Source organism: Lepidochelys olivacea (assembly GCF_965140295.1).
Source record: "Lepidochelys olivacea isolate rLepOli2 genome assembly, chromosome: 4".
NCBI lineage: Eukaryota > Metazoa > Chordata > Testudines > Cheloniidae > Lepidochelys > Lepidochelys olivacea.
Window position 1 is genome coordinate 51,040,088 of NC_140414.1, and position 17,873 is coordinate 51,057,960.

The window sequence follows — 17,873 nt, forward strand, 5'->3', positions numbered from 1 at the left end:
CCCTCACCAAAGGCTCTTACGTAAATTAAGTTGTCATGGGATAAGAGGGAAATTCCTTTCATGGATTGAGAACCGGTTAAAAGACAGGGAGCAAAGGGTAGGAATAAATGGTAAATTTTCAGAATGGAGGAGGTAACTAGTGGTGTTCCCCAAGGGTCTGTCCTAGGACAAATCCTATTCAACTTATTCATAAATGATCTGGAGAAAGGGGTAAACAGTTAGGTGGCAAAGTTTGCAGACGATATTAAACTGCTCAAGATAATTAAGACCAAAGCAGACTGTGAAGAACTTCACACAGATCTCACAAAACTAAGTGATTGGGCAACAAAATGGCAAATAACATTTTATGTGGATAAATGTAAAGTAATGTACATTGGAAAACATAACCCAAACTATACATACAATATGATGAGGGCTAATTTAACTACAAATAATCAGGTAAGAGATCTTGGCGTCATCATGGATAGTTCTCTGAAGATGTCCACGCAGTGCGCAGCGGCAGTCAAAAAAGGGAACAGGATGTTAGGAATCATTAAAAAAGGGACTGAGAATAAGATGCAGAATATCTTATTGCTCTTATATAAATCCATGGTACGCCCACATCTTGAATACTGTGTACACATGTGGTCTCCTCATCTCAAAAAATATACTGGCATTAGAAAAGGTTCAGAAAAGGGCAACTAAAATGATTAGGGGTTTGGAATGGGTCCCATATGAGGACAGATTAAAGAGGATACGACTTTTCAGCTTGGAAAAAAGGAGACTAAGGGGGATTGATAGAGGTATATAAAATCAGGAGTGGTGTGGAGAAAGTGAAGAAGAAAAAGTTATTTACTTGTTCCCATAAAAAATAGGGGCCACCAAATGAAATTAATGGGCAGCAGGTTCAAAACAAATAAAAGGAAGTTCTTCTTCACTCAGCGCACAGTCAACCTGTGGAACTCCTTGTCTGAGGAGGTTGTGAAGGCTAGGACTATAACAGGGTTTAAAAGAGAACTGGGTAAATTCATGGAGGTTAAGTGCATTAATGGCTATTAGCCAGGATGGGTAAGGAATGGTGTCCCTAGCCTCTGTTTGTCAGAGGGTGGAGATGGATGGCAGGAGACAGATCACTTGATCGTTACCTGTTAGGTTCACTCCCTCTGGGGCACCTGGTATTGGCCACTGTCGGCAGACAGAATACTGGGCTGGATGGACCTTTGGTCTGACCCAGTTTGGCCATTCTTATGTTCTAATATTTAAGGCTCTTGTATAGAAAAGAGGGGTCCATGTTGGTGGATCCAAATACGTGACCTTGGTTTTACAGCACATTGTTCAGTAGATGTTAGTTCTGATGGAATATTGTGATTCAAATGTGAATATGGGACAGATTTTTCCATTTGGGAAAACACAGACCCCCTCTATTACATGGTATTGGGTCCTGGCACTTCAGGAAGCAATGCGCCATTAAATAGATCAGTTACTATTTCATAGAAATGTGTAATTGGTGCAAAAATTAGTCAAGATAGTTAAATCCCATGCAGACTGTGAAGAGCTACAAAAGGATCTCTCAAAACTGGGTGACTGGGCAACAAAATGGCAGATGAAATTCAATGTTGATAAATGCAGAGTAATGCACATTGGAAAACATAATCCTAACTATACATATACAATGATGGGGTCTAAATTAGCTGTTACCACGCAAGGAAGAGATCTTGGAGTCATTGTGGAAGTTCTCTGAAAACATCTACTCAATGTGAGTGGCAGTCAAAAAAGTGAACAGAACATTGGGAATCACTAAGAAAGGGATAGATAAGAAGACAGAAAATATCATATTGCCTCTATATAAATCCATGGTACGCCCACATCTTTAATACTGCGTGCAGATGTGGTCGACCCATCTCAAAAAGATATATTGGAATTGGAAAAGGTTCAGAAAACTGCAACAAAAATGATTAAAGGTATGGAACTATTTCAGTAGGAGGGTGGTGAAATACTGGAATAGGTTACCTAGAGAAGTCGTAGAATCTTCATCTTTAGAGGTTTTTAAGGTCCAGCTTGACAAAACCCTGGCTGGGATGATTTATTTGGAGTTGGTCCTGCTTTGAGTAGGCGGTTAGACTAGATGACCTCCTGAGGTCTCTTCCAACCCTAATCTATGATTCTATAAACGGCTGCCGTATGAGGAGAGATCAATAAGACTGGGACTTTTCAGCTTGGAAAAGAGATGACTAAGGGGGCAGGGGGAATATGATAGAGATCTATAAAATCATGACTGATTTGGAGAAAGTGTTATTTACTCCTTCTCATAACACAAGAACTAGGGGTCACCAAATGAAAACAATAGGCAGCAGATTTAAAACAAACAAAAGGAAGTATTTCTTCATACCACACACAGTCAACCTGTGGAACTCTTTGCCAGAAGATGTTGTGAAGGCCAAGACCATAATAAGGTTCAAAAAAGAACTAGATCAATTCATGGAGGATAGGTCCACCAATGGTGACCCTAGCCTCTGTTTGCCAGAAGCTGGGAATGGGCAACAGGGGATGGATCACTTGAAGATTACGTGTTCCGTTCATTCCCTCTGGGGCACCTGGCATTGGCCACTGTCAGAGGACAGGACACTGGGCAAGATGGACCTTTGTATGGACTTTCTTATGTTCTTAAGACACTGTGACCCACCTGGCCCCCTATTCATTTCTAGATCCAGTTCAAAGAGCAGATCATGATCTTGCTATGCTGAGGGAACAATGGAAGATCCATCCTTTGCACAGGCCCATTCTAATAACAAAGCTGAAAAATGACTGGCACCACCTATTGTTGAGTCTGTTTGGGATACAGGCTAAATTACGTGGGGATTAAGTGTTTTGGACATTTTGGGCATAAGATGCAGTTCTTTTTTGAATATGGATGGCACTTACATTTCATAATATGTATATGATAAAATGCATGGGTATTATATATACTCAGAATGTGTGTGTATGACCTAGATGGACATATATGAATGAGACAGAGTTATGAAATGTAGCTGCTCATGCAGGCTCTGTATAGTCTTTCAGTTAAATAATGTATCTTTTTAGCAGTTAAGGCCACCAGTTTACCATAAGAATGATGTATCTGCAAAGCTACATTTTATTAAACAAACATTGTAGTTAAAAAGTAGGTGTGAAGTAAAAAAAAAAAAAAAATTTGAAATCATTCCTAAAAGTAGTTGAAGACGTTGCTTGTTTGTACACTTATTTAAAAGATTTCTTTTAAAAAGGATAGAATCAGTTGTCTCAAATATGTATCCAAGGTGAATTAAAACAAAATTGAACACCCAAAATAAAAAAATCAATAGATTGAAATAACAGTAGTATATCACAGAGAACTAGAGCAGTGTTTATAAGCTTCTTCACAAAAAAAGAAAATAGCTGAGGAAGATATATTCCAAATATCTGATAGGTATGTTTGGGGTTCTGGCCCAGCTAACGATTACTACACGAAAGACAGTGGACAAAGCGATCTGAAAAAGTTTTCTTAGCAGCCCATCAACATTCAATATATATGTAATGAGAGATGGAAAAAAGCCACGGTCCAAATGCCACTGGCTGTCTTGGGGATTTTTTAAAACATGCTTATATCCTTGACTGTGCAGGATGGATGTTAGTCAAATCTCATTTTTGTAGTCCCCTGCTAAAAAACTACTAAATTTTATCATTAGTTAAACATACTAGAAAAAAGTGAACGTATTTTCATTCTCTGTTGCTTTTTATACTCAAACCCTATTTCATTAAAATCCCTCTATGTAACATTTTTAATATACACATTCTCTAACTCTGGAGAAACAGAAAGTGGGCACCAAAAGAGCTATTTCTTTACAAGATCATATCACAGAACATTTACAGATCATTGTGTGTGTGTGACATGAATGAATGAATGGCAGAGCTCAAATTTAAACAGTTACAAGTGCAGTCTCTCCCATGCATTCCTTCTCCTCTATAGTCAATAACTGCCTTACTTCATTTACTTTCTTCATTCATTATCTCCCAGCCTGCACCACCCTCTCATCAAAATGCTTCTCTCTTTCCCCTCACACATCTTACCTCTCACCAGCAGAATGGGAGGAGAGGCCACTTTCTCCTAAAATAGCAGCCTTGCTCCCCCACTGCCTCTAGGCACATTATTCAGTTCAAGATTTCTACTTATCCAAGTGAGTCTGCTATAGTTGTTCAGGGCTTACTAATACTTCAAAATGAAAAGAACAGTTACCTACCCTGCAGCAACTGTGGTTCTTTGAGATGTGACAGTCTGCATGGATCCCATTGTAAACGCATGTGCCTCATGTATGCAAGATTTTATTTTTAATAGTGTATGTCAGGGCTGCACATGTGCCCTGTGCTGCCTCATTCTCCCATGCAAGATCATAAAGGACAGTGACCATAACCCTCCCTCAGGTCCCTTTCAACTCAAAACTCTAAGTAGCTGTGGATTCTGAAAAGTGGGGACAGAGGGCGGATAGTGGGATCCACACGAACAATGTATTAAACAACCATTCTTTGAGATGCTGTAGTCAATGTGGATCCCACTGCAGGTAACTGGCAAGCAGTGTCCTCCGATGGTGGGAGTGAGGAGTTTCAGCTACAGTCAGTCAGTTAAATAGACTGCAGTATTGCTTTCCTGAACTTGGCTTCTGACCTGGCTGCCATGGGGTACGAGCTTAAATGTTCAAAACAAGTCACTGGTTACTCCATATTGCAGCTCTCACATTGAAATGTTTCTTATGCAGGAAAATGCTGCTGCTTGTGCCCTGGTGCAGAGTGTCTCGATGTTTTGAAAAAAAGAGGTTTGCCAGCCATCTGATATCAGGTGGAAATGCACTGCGTGATCTGTTTGGAGATTCTAGGATGAGAAGTCTTGGCCTTTTTCAGGCCACATAGGGCCACAGAGAAATGGAGACAGCCTAAAGACTTGGTCCTGTTAAGGTAATAAAGCAAAGCTCTAGATATGTTGAAAGTATGCAGTTTCTTTTCTCATGGCATCAAGTGTGCCCTTGGCAACAAAAATGGGTAGAGTAATTCATTAGTTCAGGTGAAATTCATTCAGAGACCACTTACAGATGAACTTTGGATATGGATTTCAGCACTACCTTGTCTTGATGGAAAGCTGGTTCAGCCATAAGGGCTTGGAGCTCACTAAGTTGAAGTGATGGCCACAAGAAAGATAGTCTTGATGGTAAGGTGAGCACTTCTATAGTGGTTCAAAGGGAGAGTTCAGGAGTTTTAGGACAACATTAAGATCCCAGGAGAGGACAGGTATAAAGGAGACTCTTGAGGAATTCTGATACCTTTATATATAAGAAGACAGAGTACAAAAGTACTCAAGTGCAACACACCAATATTGCCACCAAGTGAAACTTCAGAGAGTTAAATGCTAGTCCCACAAGTTTCAGGAATGGCATATAGTCAAGGATCTTCAGTATTGGGGCCTCCATTAGGTTGACATTGCTTTGAGCCACCCATACAGGGTAAGTCTACTCTGGGGAGGAATAAATAAATAAATAAATAAATAAAATACCGGGTAGTTGCTCCTGCTTGGAGTGGAACCTGGGCTCTGAGACCCACTCCCTTACCAGGTTTAAGAGCATGAGTTGGAATGTCCACCCACTTGTCATTCTCACCCTGTGAGAACCCTGCAAGCTCAACTCTGTAGACGTGGGTTATGAGACATGCTGCCGCAGGTTTGGTTAGGTTTTTTTTGTTTTGTTTTTTTGCAGTGTTGATGTAACCATGGAAAAATCTTTTCCATTTCAAGAAATAAGTCTTGTTGATAGAAGGCTTCCTGCTTTGTATGAGACTCTCCTGAACCCACAGCAAGCAGTCTCTGCCAGTAATGGCAAGTCCTCGATTGTGACTTATACCTTTCTTGGGATGCCCTGTGCCTGAAGCCATGATGAATGGCAATTGTCACGATGGCTGTCACACACCTGGTCGCTGCATCAGAAGTGCCCACCATGACCTGTAGGGCTGTCTTGGTCACTAGTTGACCTTGCTTAATTATGTTTAAGTTCCTCACTGCTTTCATGCAGGAGCTTTGTCAGGAAGCATGTCACCCGTCCCATGTTAGAAGTGATATTTGGCGAGTAAGGTCTGGAAGTAAGCTACTTGTAGCTGCAGTAGGCTAAGACTAAAACTTTTGGGGGTCCTTGTGAGTCCTCTTACTTTACTTCAACTTTTTTTTGTGTCTCACTGACACTACTAAGAAGCCTGAATTGGGGAAGCGTAGTAGTACTCAAATCCCACCCCTTCTTGACTAATTTTGCAATGGGTGTTATCATGGCCAGTGTCTGCCTCTGGGCACTGGCAGGGTTGAGCATTTATGGGGAGGAAGATCCTGGCTAGACCAGAAGCTGACAAGCTGTCAAACAGCTTGTAGGATTCCTCTGATACAGCCAAGGTCTTGATATCCAGAGTCTCAGTAATCCCCACAAGGAGCTCCTGCAACACTTAAATCATCCGGTCCAAAGAATACTGCTTCATCTGGTAATGAAGATGAAAGTCCTTTGGCAATGAAAACAGGGCATTTGGTGCAACTCTGTCCCTGGATCCAGCTCTTCCTGGTATGGTGGTGAAGATGGTCTTGGCCACGGATGCTTGCGGGGAGAAGGGCAAATGACAACATCACCTTTCTCAAGAGGGCTGGACATCTGCTTCTCAGGGCTTGAAATGATAGGCCCCAGTACCCCTAAGAGGAACGTGAAGGCTTTAGAAATATAGCTATCTTGCTGAATATTGGTTCATCCAGTGCCATTCCTGAGGATCTGGTGGTAGCTGAGCCCTGAGCCAGTGGTAGGGCAAGCCAGTAATGTCTGTCATTATAGGACTCTGAGCTCTGCTTTGAGTATGCTTTTGTGTTTGACGTGGCCAGACTTTGACATCAGCGGTGTGGGTGCTGGCTCTTACCTTAGCACTGCCTTCTTCAGTGTTGCTTGTCTATTAGGTGGGGCACTGGGTGAAGCTAGCTTGTCTGCCAGCAGCACTCTGGAGATTGTATCCTTAGTGTGTAATGAGACCTTCATGGACTGTTCCAGAAGATGGAGCTTTAGCCTCACATCCCATGACTTAAGTGTTCTCACAGAGAATGATAAACAGACTCATAATCTGCTCGAGATTCCCTCTAACAGAAGACACAGCTGATGTGCCCATCTTTCAAGGGGATTAGTCCATCGCAGGATAGACAGGACTTAAAGCATGCAGGTTTTGAGTTCACCATGAGCTAATGAGCTCAGTACAGAGAGGTCTATGTATGGGCGTGAGAAGGGGTGATCTAGTGGTAGAGTTCTGTTCAGATGGATGGAGACAGTTCATTGTAGTCAACAGAGAAGATAAATAGTTCGGAAGATTTTCTTGAACACGTGTAGAAGTTTAGTCTGAGCTAAGAATTAGTGGACTGGACACTCACCAGGTTCCGTCTTGCTACCACAAGCAGTAAGAGGGAATTGAGAAATCTGCACCACCCTTTATTCCCTCACATGGGAGCATAAGATGGCACAGGGCACATGTGTGGCCCTGATGGACACTGCAAATAAAAAAATTTGCTCTCTCACATACTGGGTGCATGTCCACCTACACTGGGATCCACACTACTACATACTCAATGAAGAACAGACTGATACACTGCTGAAATTATCGTGAATTTGCTATACAGTGTTTTAAGAAGTAAATAAAAAAAATGTTTATTCAAACTACACTAATTCAACTAGCACTGGAAATTATGCAGACGAGTGGGCTGTAAGAGGATAACATACTTCCTTTTTAGTTCTTGCAGCAGCATCTTGTACAAGCTGAGAAATTGCTTCTTTCATATTTTCTATCTCCCCTTCTTTTTGCTTCTCTCGGAGCAGGGCCTAGAAAAAAAATATGAAATACTGTAACTACAATTACCTTTAATAAAAATAGTGTGTTCTTTCATTAAAAAAAAATGTCAGTGATGACAATCTTTAGTAAACAGAAAAAGAAATGATAGCTTGCAAAATGGCATCAGAATACCACTGTTCGATACAAAAAAGTTAGGTAACTGTGTTGAACTTTTCATTCTATTGGTTATCTGAACTCAAGCATGTCAGGAAGGCAATAAACTTGGACATGAGAATGGGTGACTGTTACTTTGCAGCAAATATGCTTTCTGCAAGCCAGTTCAATGCAACCAGTTGATATGTGAGAACAGAATAATAGAATATCAGGGTTGGAAGGGACCTCAGGAGGTCATCTAGTCTGACCCCCTGCTCAAAGCAGGATCTAATCCCCAAATAAATCATCCCAGCCAAGGCTTTGTCAAGCCTGACCTTAAAAACCTCTAATGAAGGAGATTCCACCACCTCCCTAGGTAACCCATTCCAGTGGTTCACCACCCTCCTAGTAAAATACTTTTTCCTAATATCCAACCTAAACCTCCCCCACTGCAACTTGAGACAACTACTCAAAGGATGTCCCTTTAGATAAAATCTTAGCACAACAAACAAACACTTCAGTGTTGACCACGAGGGGTTATAAGGAAGAAAAATGGTGGAACTCATACAAAGTAGCAAGAAGATTCTCAGAAACTTTTAACTGGGGGACAATGAGGAATAACCCATGCTCAGAATACAAGAAACAAGTTTTCTGGCAACAACTAAGGTCCTGGTGACAATTTGCATACCTAAAATAGACCTGTAAAACACAGAAGAGATAAATACTTTCAAATCTTTATCTCCAGCATTCTTTGCTCAGTTTCCCGACTTTTCTTTTGCTGCTTCCATTTATTTCAGTTCTTGTACTTTCATTTCCCTTTTGTATATCTGTTAAAATTCTTCACTCTTTTTTTGGATTGCCTTTCCATACATTATCTAGTTAGAAAAACTGGGGCCTGTCTCAATTCCACATTTTTGAGCGTGTTAACATGATAGTGGAATGGGTGCCTTGCTAAAGCTTTGGACTGTCTACTACACAAAACAGGCTTTAGAATAGTTACATCACAGTTAGGTCCTTTACACAGTAAAAATAAACCATGTTGCAATAGGGTCAGGAGGCAATTGCGTTGTAACTGAGCCCCCTGGATAAATTTTTGTCATGAGAACAGGCCCGTAGTAACTTCCAGTATTCAATGATGCAGTAAAGAATGTGTCTTGATGCCTTGTCTTACCTGATTTTTTTGTAGGTTAGCTTCTTCTAAGAGTTGCATGCTGTCTCGGACTTTTACTATAGCATCATATTTTTCCTCTTCTAGATCTGCACACTTTGCCTGTAGCTCTCTAGTTTGTTTTTCTAGAGCAGTCCTTTCTGTTCTCAACTGTTCAGAGTCTTGTACAGCTACACATAATCTAGAAAGTCCGAACACTCAGATCTCATTGGTAGAACTTGCAACTTGCTAAAAACACTTTCACTCTTGCAAACTAGTTGTTCTCATATATAGAGAGTACAAATTTACTTGTAAATTATGATGTTTAAATTCTCTGGTAGTCTCATTTTTTAAATATGTCATCCTAATCTTCCATCACTGTCCCAGACAGAAATAGAATGAAAGGAGTTAACTTTGAACATTTTGCATATAATTAAAATGAGAAGGGTACTGCTATTCAGAGATACCTATACTGGGTTGCAGGCTTGTGCTATAATTTGCCATTTGTTTTTTTCAATTCTTTTGATACTTACTACCCACCTTAAATCATAATCTTTGCCAAGGCAAGTCAGTTTGTTATACCACTACCAAATGGTTCTAGCACCACATATTAAACAAAAGGAATGGGTACACCTTAAACAAACAGCATTATACATTTTTACATAACATATAACCTTTTGTCTCCTGCACTCCCTTATGTCAATCAATGTCAATCATGTTCAAGCAATAATACTAGCTAGAGCAGTGATTCCCAAACTTGTTCTGCCGCTAGTGTGGGGAAAGCCCCTGGCAGGCCGGGCCAATTTGTTTTCCTGATGCTTCCGCCGGTTCAACCAATTGCGGCTCCCAGTGGCCGCAGTTCGCTGCTCCAGGCCAATGGAAGCTGTTGGAAGTGGCGCAGGCCAAGGGATGTACTGGCTGCTGCTTCCAGCAGCTTCCATTGGCCTGGAGCAGTGAACCGCGGCCACTGGGAGCCGCGATCGGCCGAACCCACAGATGTGGCAGGTAAACAATCTGGGCCGGCCCGGTAGGGGCTTTCCCTGCACAAGCAGTGGAACAAGTTTGGGAACCACTGAGCTAGAGCAACTGTAAAACGACCAGGTTTTTCCCAGTGCTGATGCAATGCTTTGTGTGTATGTACGCACACACAGAATTGCATGAGCACTGAGAAAGGGCTTGTAGTTTTATACTAGCTCTAAATAGTCTTATTGCTGGAACATGATTTACTTTATTGGTTGGCATGCGGGAAGACAGGAGAGAGACAGACTTTGATGCATACTCAGGAATGTAGTTGGGCTCAGATTAGGCATTAAAGGTGATGGTAATGATGGACTGTAATCAACATTTTGTGATTACACCTAGAGTAGTTTTTGAAGCAGCCAAGTTATTGATTTTTGGATATTTACAAGACAAAATATATATGGACACAAAAAAACCATTATATTAACTATGGCTGGGGGATCACTTTGGGTCCAGTTTCAAACAAATAAGAAGAGACTACCATGCCTAGTTCAGGCAAAAGTTCTTGAAAGCCACTGTAAAGCACTTCAACTTGTGCAACACTTCAAGGCAATAAGAGCCCCTATTGTTACAAGTAGGCCAGTGCTCTTGTACTGGCTTTTTGCTAGATTCTTCTAGTCACACTCATGAAGCAGGAACAAAGAAATGTGAATCTGTTAGAAACAATCACCTCAGAAGAGCTATAAATACTTCAATAAGAAAATTCAGTTATCAAGTCATCTGACAAACGTTTGATGGTTAAAACAATTTAGTGCAAAATTTTGGCCCAGAATTAATTTGTTCAGCCAAATTATCTCCTTGGCAATAAAAGGGACAAGGGAGAGAAAAGACATTGTAATGGAAACCCTTAGACGTCCTCAAGTATATTAGCAGGTAATGCTATAATTGAAAGCATATCCTCTTTATTAGATATTCAATAAATCTTTATCACTGACATTTACCACCGAAAAAAGTTTACCTTAGTGTGCTGTTATAGTGTCCTTACTAGTCTCAAGAGTTCCGAACGGATACTTGAAACAGCTTTTACTTGTCTTAATGTAGAAGGCGGCTGAATGCATCCCAAAGGTGGTCAATTCAAGGGAATACTTTCAAACTGATGTTTGGGGCTTTAGCAGTGCCACTCCAGATAATGTAAATAAAATTTGTGAAACTTGGACAGACTGGTAAGTCACTGGCAAAACTACGACATAAGTGAGATCGAGTGATTTGTGGTCCTCTAGTCTTTACTCAGGTGAGAAAAAGGAAGCCAGAGGCGACTCTGAGCGGGTAGGGAAATGAAGCAGATAAAATATAATGAGTAATCTAGGATAAACATCATCTGCATAAGAAATAGAGAACTTGATTACTCAAAATTATGGAACTCAGATATTTAGAAGAAAACCTCTGCTTTCATGTCACTTCTAAAATTATCATCAATCACATTCAATGGCATCATTCATCTCTTTACCTCGTCTCCAATTGTTTTATGCTAGATTGCAATTGCTGCAAGCGTTTGTCTGACGCTTCCTCTCTCTCCTGAGCAGATACTACATCTTCTTCCTGAAAATCATAGCAATTACTGAGACATTTTTTCTGAACTGTGCTTGAGATGCATGATATGGAAACAAACAATTTTAAGTTAATTTAAGTTTCATGTTTGCAACAGGATAATCACTAAAACTTTCAATACCTTTCTCTCCATCTGGGCTTGAAGGTCCACTAACAATTTGGTCATTTCATCAACTTTAGCAGTTGCTGTTCTCACATCTACTTTGGCTTGCCTGAATATAAAGAAATCACTCAATTAATTACAGTTAGCTGAATGTGGAAAAAAAACAAAACCCAACTTAACAGGTCTTTATAAGAACAGCCATGACGTTTACACCATACCAGCAAAACTTTTCACATATAGACAGCAGCAGCCATTGTCTGTTATGTGGAAGAGATTCTGAGGACACCAAAGAGGAGGTACATATGCCATTATACTGTTGAATACAGGTTTGTGGATGACTCAGTGGCCAAAATTTTCCAAAGTGAGTTATGATTTTGGGCTCCTCAAATTTTTGAGTACTCAACTTGAGACATTTTAAAGGGGTTTGTTTTTCAGAAGGTAGATGCTCAGGACCTTCTGAAAATCAGGCCCCCCTTTAAGGTGTTCTGAACTGGGCACCCCAAATCATTAGTCGTTTTCAAAAATTTCAACGTGCTTCATCTTGGTAAATAGGTTTGGCTGGGATGGTGTAGGAAGGGGAACATAAACCAGAACAGGGCCAGAGGATGGCAGTTATGCCATTTTCCCCTGTGGAAATGAATGAAGCAACTCTGCTATTACCCTGACCTGGGACATGGGAAACAACACAGATTCCTTCTTCCTTTGCCCCCACCCAGTGTGCTGGGCTAAGTTTACACTGGTCATAGAACCTTACACACAAATAAACGACACTGAAAAAACACTAAGGTTGCAAAGTCACACATTCTAAAGTAAGGAAATGCCAGAATTAAAGTTGCTTGTGTCCCCCTCCCTGGGTCCTTGTCCCAGCCTCTTTGCCCAGCCAGTCCCAGGTCCCACTCCACCCCCACAACTCTGCTGCTTCTCTGTCTCCCCTTCCTACCCCCTGTCTCCCAGTGCCAGTTTCCTTGCCCAACCAGTTTCAGCCTCCTAACCCGCTTGGCTCTCAGTCTCTCCAGGCTCCTTGTCCTAACCTACTCCTTTCCCTCTCCCCAGGTCTGGCTTTTGTCCCCTCTGCATTTAAATCAGATGGCTTCCTACCACATTACCTGGGTGCCAGGTGGGAGACAGGCTCCCTGTTCTCAGTTCCAATGCCTAGCCCCTACCCAGAGCAGCTGAAAGCAACCATTACAGGGAAAGTCTTTTTTCTTCCCTGTAGTTTTAAGCTGGGGCATGGCATATGTGTAGTCTGGTCAGCACAAGGAACTGCGAAAGACAAACATGCCCAGGGCTGATGGAATTTTTGGAGATTTTAGCAGCTAAAAGCTAAGAAGTATCACTGAGCATGTGCAAACTGATTTTTCATAGACTTATAAGTAGAACTGGCCTTCACAAGAGGAGGTTACTTATCTGTAACTGGAGATTCTTCAATAAGTGTGGTCCCTAGCCATATTCCACTGAGGGTTATTTGCATGCTCCATGCGCCCAGAGCCAGAGCTTTTAAAGGTAGCAGTGCCCAGTGGTCCACCCATGCATCCTTGTTCTGCCTCATGGTTTCAACCAAGATGATAAAAGGCGAGGTGGACCAACCACGCCCTCAGTTCCTTCTCCACTGCAAATCAATCAGATCTTCAGCAGATGGGAAAGAAGGCAGGACTGGAATACAGATAAGGACCACACATCTCAAAGAACCACCAGTTACAGTAACCTCTTCTTTGTTGAATGAGGGTCTCTATTGTATTCCATTGATGGTGATTGACAAGCAGTACCTAGTCAGGAAGAGGGTGTGAGGACAAATGATGGAAGGTAGGATAGCCTAACTGAATGAGGCATCTGTCGCAGAATCGTGCGCCAGAGCATAATGGGAAGAGAAGGTATATACTGAACTCCACGTGGCCACCCTACATATGTCCATGAGCGGCATGTTGTGAAGCGTGGCCATAGTTGATGCTTGTGCTCTTGTGGAATGGGCTCCTACCCAAGGAGAGGAGACAGTACTGATAATTGATAGAGAGTAATGCACCCTAAAACCCACTTCAAAATCCTCTGAGTGGAGTTAGCCTGACAGTGGAACATGGTGAATGGAGGGGTCTGCCATCATGGCCCTCAATTTGCCCACCCTTCTTGCAGAGGTAATAGCTATCAGAAAACCGATCTTCATGGAAAGAAGGGAAAGGGAGCAGGAGGCCCAGAGGTTTGAAGGGCAACTTCAATGTTGTGAGGACAAGGTTAAGGTCCCATTGGGGAGTGATGAGTTGAACAGGAGGATATATCTGCATGAGGCCCTTCCAGAATCATACAGTCAACAGGCAAGTGCAAACAAACAGAGTACCCCTCCATGGGGCTGGGGGAAGCACTAATGGCCTCTACTTTGATGGAGCTGAGAGCGAACCCTGACACCTTTAGGAACAGGAGACAGTCCAAGAGGAGAGGAATGCCTACAGCCTCAGGAGCAAGACATTTCTGTTGAGCCCAGGAGGCAGAGAGTTTCCATTTCCCTTGGTAGGACCACCTTGTAGATTCCTTCCTGCTACTCAAGAGGACACCTCGCACTGCCAATGAGCATTCCTGTTTTAACAAAGATGCCCATCCAAAAAGTAGGCTCTCAGGTGAAGCATCTATGGGTTGGGATGTCTGATCCTGCTTTTGTTTTGACCAAGCAGTTCCAGAAACAAACATCAGTAGTAGAAAAGAAGAATGCTTTGACATGCGGAGATAAAGAGGAAACCAGAACTGGTGAGGCCAGAATGGGGCGATCAGAATGACTGTTGAATCTTGCGATGGACATGGGGCAGGAGTGGTAGGGGAGTGGTAACTGATCCGACTAGCTGATAAATAGGGCACTGCCTTGGGAGCAGGCTCCATAGCCACCCCTAGAACAGCACTGGATGCATTTGGTGTTGGTGTGAGAAGCAAAGAGATCCCTGACCAGAGCATCCCAATGGTAAAAAACATTGGTGACCACAAAGTCATGTAGTTCCCGTTCGTGGTCAGCCATGAAATTTCTGCTGAGAATATCCGCAATCATGTTCTGAGTCCCCAGGAGATAAGTCGTTGACAACAGGAAACCATATGCGATGCACCATTTCCAGAAGTGAACTGCTTCCGCACAAAAAGTGCTGGAGACCTCATGCCTCCTTGTTTGTTTATGTAGTTGTCATAAATATAAAGGGAAGGGTAAACACCTTTAAAATCCCTCCTGGCCAGAGGAAAAACCCTTTCACCTGTAAAGGGTTAAGAAGCTAGGATAACCTCACTGGCACCTGACCCAAATGACCAATGAGGAGACAAGATACTTTCAAAAGCTGGGGGAGGGAGAAACAAAGCCTCTCTCTCTCTGTCTGTGTGATGCTTTTGCCGGGGACAGAACAGGAATGGAGTCTTAGAACTTAGTAAGTAATCTAGCTAGATATGCGTTAGATTCTGATTTCTTTAAATGGCTGAGAAAATAAGCTGTGCTGAATGGAATGGATATTCCTGTTTTGTGTCTTTTTGTAACTTAAGGTTTTGCCTAGAGGGATTATCTTTGTTTTGAATCCAATTACCCTCTAAGGGATTTACCATCCTGATTTTACAGAGGTGATTCTTTTTACTTTTTCTTCTATTAAAATTCTTCTTTTAGGAGTCTGATTGCTTTTTCATTGTTCTTAAGATCCAAGGGTTTGGGTCTGTGGTCATCTATGCAAATTGGTGAGGATTTTTAATCAAACCTTCCCCAGGAAGGGGTGGGGGTAACTTTTGGGAGGATTTTGGGGGGGAAAGACGTTTCCAAATGGACTCTTTCCTAATAATATACCGGTTAGACGTTTGGTGGTGGCAGCGAAAGTCCAAGGGCAAAAGGTACAATAGTTTGTATCTTGGGGAAGTTTTAACCTAAGCTGGTAAAAGTAAGCTTAGGAGGTTGTCATGCAGGTCCCCACATCTGTACCCTAGCGTTCAGAGTGGGGAAGGAACCTTGACAGTAGTAAACTATAGTGATGTTGACTGACATGATGAGACCATGTTAGGAGCAAATGGGTGGGAGAAATGTGCTTCATGCTCTCCATACTGCATGAAGTTCTAGGATACCACGAAAAGGAAAAAAGAACTTAAGTTGGGAGGGGAGAGGTGAGAACGACATGGAGGGGAGCACTGGAGAATGAGTTCAGTGTAGCTACAGTCGTAGACAGCAGAAGCAAAGATGAGCGAAGGCAGCGATGTATGTGCACAATGACATGTGGCCAAAAAGGGAAGAACAAGTTCCGAACAGAACCGAAGGATTGAAGGTCACAGAAGCAATCCGTTCTAGCAGGGTCAAGAACCTGTCCAGTGATAGGTAGGCACGTGCGGAGACTGCATCGAAGCACGCGCCGATGAACTCCAGGGACTGTGTAGGGTCCAATGTCAATTTTTTGATGTTTACACTCACCCACTATGAGGAGAGGGGTAGAAACAGAAGAGAAGTCAATACTTGAGCCTCGTGTCTGGACTGCTTTGCCAGCAGCCAGTCAGTTTTCAAGATAAGGGAAGATGAGGACCCATTGACACCGGAGATAAGTAGTGTCACTGTGCCTCAGTGGTCACAACTGAGAATAGGGCAAAGACATCCCAAAACCGGTGGTTATGGTTATTCTTCTATAAGATATACCAAACCATCAACAAAAATAAACTTCTGTCTCACCATGCTGGCTGATAGAAGTCAGAAATGCAGTATCCTTAGGTATCCTAGCCCTGGATTCACCATCCAGACACTAGACTTAATGATGAATGGTTTTTTAAAACCAATTCCATCAACCAAAGGGTTCTTCTGATCCCAAAAGGGCCAGCCACATAGCCAGGTCAATATATTAACTCAGATCTTACCCAATAATCATGTTGTTGCCAATCCTTTAATATCTAACATATCTAAAGTTTATTTATAAGAGAAAAGAAAGAGGTGAGAGTTAAAATTGATTAAAGAAATCAAATACATACAATAATTGCAAAGTTCTTGGATAAGGTTTAAATCCAAAAGCAATAATGAAAAACTGCTGGCTTAAGTCAAGTCTCTGGTTGCTTCCAGAAGACTGAAAACTCCTCAGTCCCTTGGTTAGAATGTCCTATGTCGATAGTACAGAGATCAGAGCAGGAAAAAGGCAAAATGGAGATGTTTCCAGGGGACTTTATACTTTCTGCCATATGGTGGGTTTGCTCTCAGTACAGTCAGTGGAAAAAGTACAGGCACAAGATGGAGTCCAGTGTCACATGAACTGGTCACATGCCCTTGCATGCTTCAATGACTCATAGCAGGGTCCATTACCATATTCAGGCTAGACCATCCACAGGAAAGCGCATCAGGTGGGGATAAGCTTTTTTCACGGCCCATTGTGTTCACTGATGGGCCATCAACTTGAACAGTCCATTCACAATGTGCTGGCTAGACTAGTTGTAAACTACCTTAGGAGCAAACACATAGTCAATATTCATAACTTTAGAGACAAAAATAATACATGCATACAAATAGGATAATCATTCAGCAATACATAACTTTTCCATTGACATCTTACATGACATGTTTTATACAAGATTTTTTGCAATTATATAACAGTGGTAGCAACAATGATCTACATGATCATATTTTAAATCATATAACATCACAGGCCACCACCACCAGAGACCCTGGTGAAGACCCAGAAAGCGGTGGTAAGTCCGAACTGTAGAACCCTGCATTGGAAGTGCCGACGGCCCACTATAAACCTCAGGAATTGTCTGTGGGTCAGATGAATATCTATGTGAAAGTAAGCATCTTGCATATTGAGAGCTGTAAACCACATGCCTCTTTCTAGCGAGGGTATGATGGCTGTGAGCGTGACCATACGGAACTTGGGCTTACGTATGAAGTGATTGAGACTATAGAGATCTAGGATTGGTCTTCATCCTCCCTTTTTCTTGGATACCAAGAAGTAGGCGGAGTAGACCCCTGCACCTTGAAAGGTCATGGGCACAGGCTCTATCGCCCCTCTCTGTAGAGGGGAGTCCACCTCCAGGGAGAGGACACCATCATGCAAGTCGTCCCAGAGGTGGGACAGGGGCAGGGGATGAAATAGCATTGTGAACTTGATAGTATAACCA

At 42.2% G+C, this 17,873-nt stretch overlaps 1 protein-coding gene across 1 annotated transcript in view; it reads right to left on the bottom strand.

Moving 5' to 3' along the window:
* Nucleotides 1-17,873, bottom strand: part of SCLT1 (sodium channel and clathrin linker 1) — a 129,476-nt gene that overhangs the window by 76,779 nt on the left and 34,824 nt on the right. Inside the window, exons 11-14 of the mRNA XM_084626366.1 lie at nt 11,805-11,895; nt 11,583-11,674; nt 9,140-9,317; nt 7,767-7,865 (exon numbers count right to left, since the gene is read on the bottom strand). Of these exons, the coding sequence (XP_084482492.1) occupies nt 7,767-7,865; nt 9,140-9,317; nt 11,583-11,674; nt 11,805-11,895 (460 nt within the window). The remainder of the gene's footprint in view (nt 1-7,766; nt 7,866-9,139; nt 9,318-11,582; nt 11,675-11,804; nt 11,896-17,873) is intronic.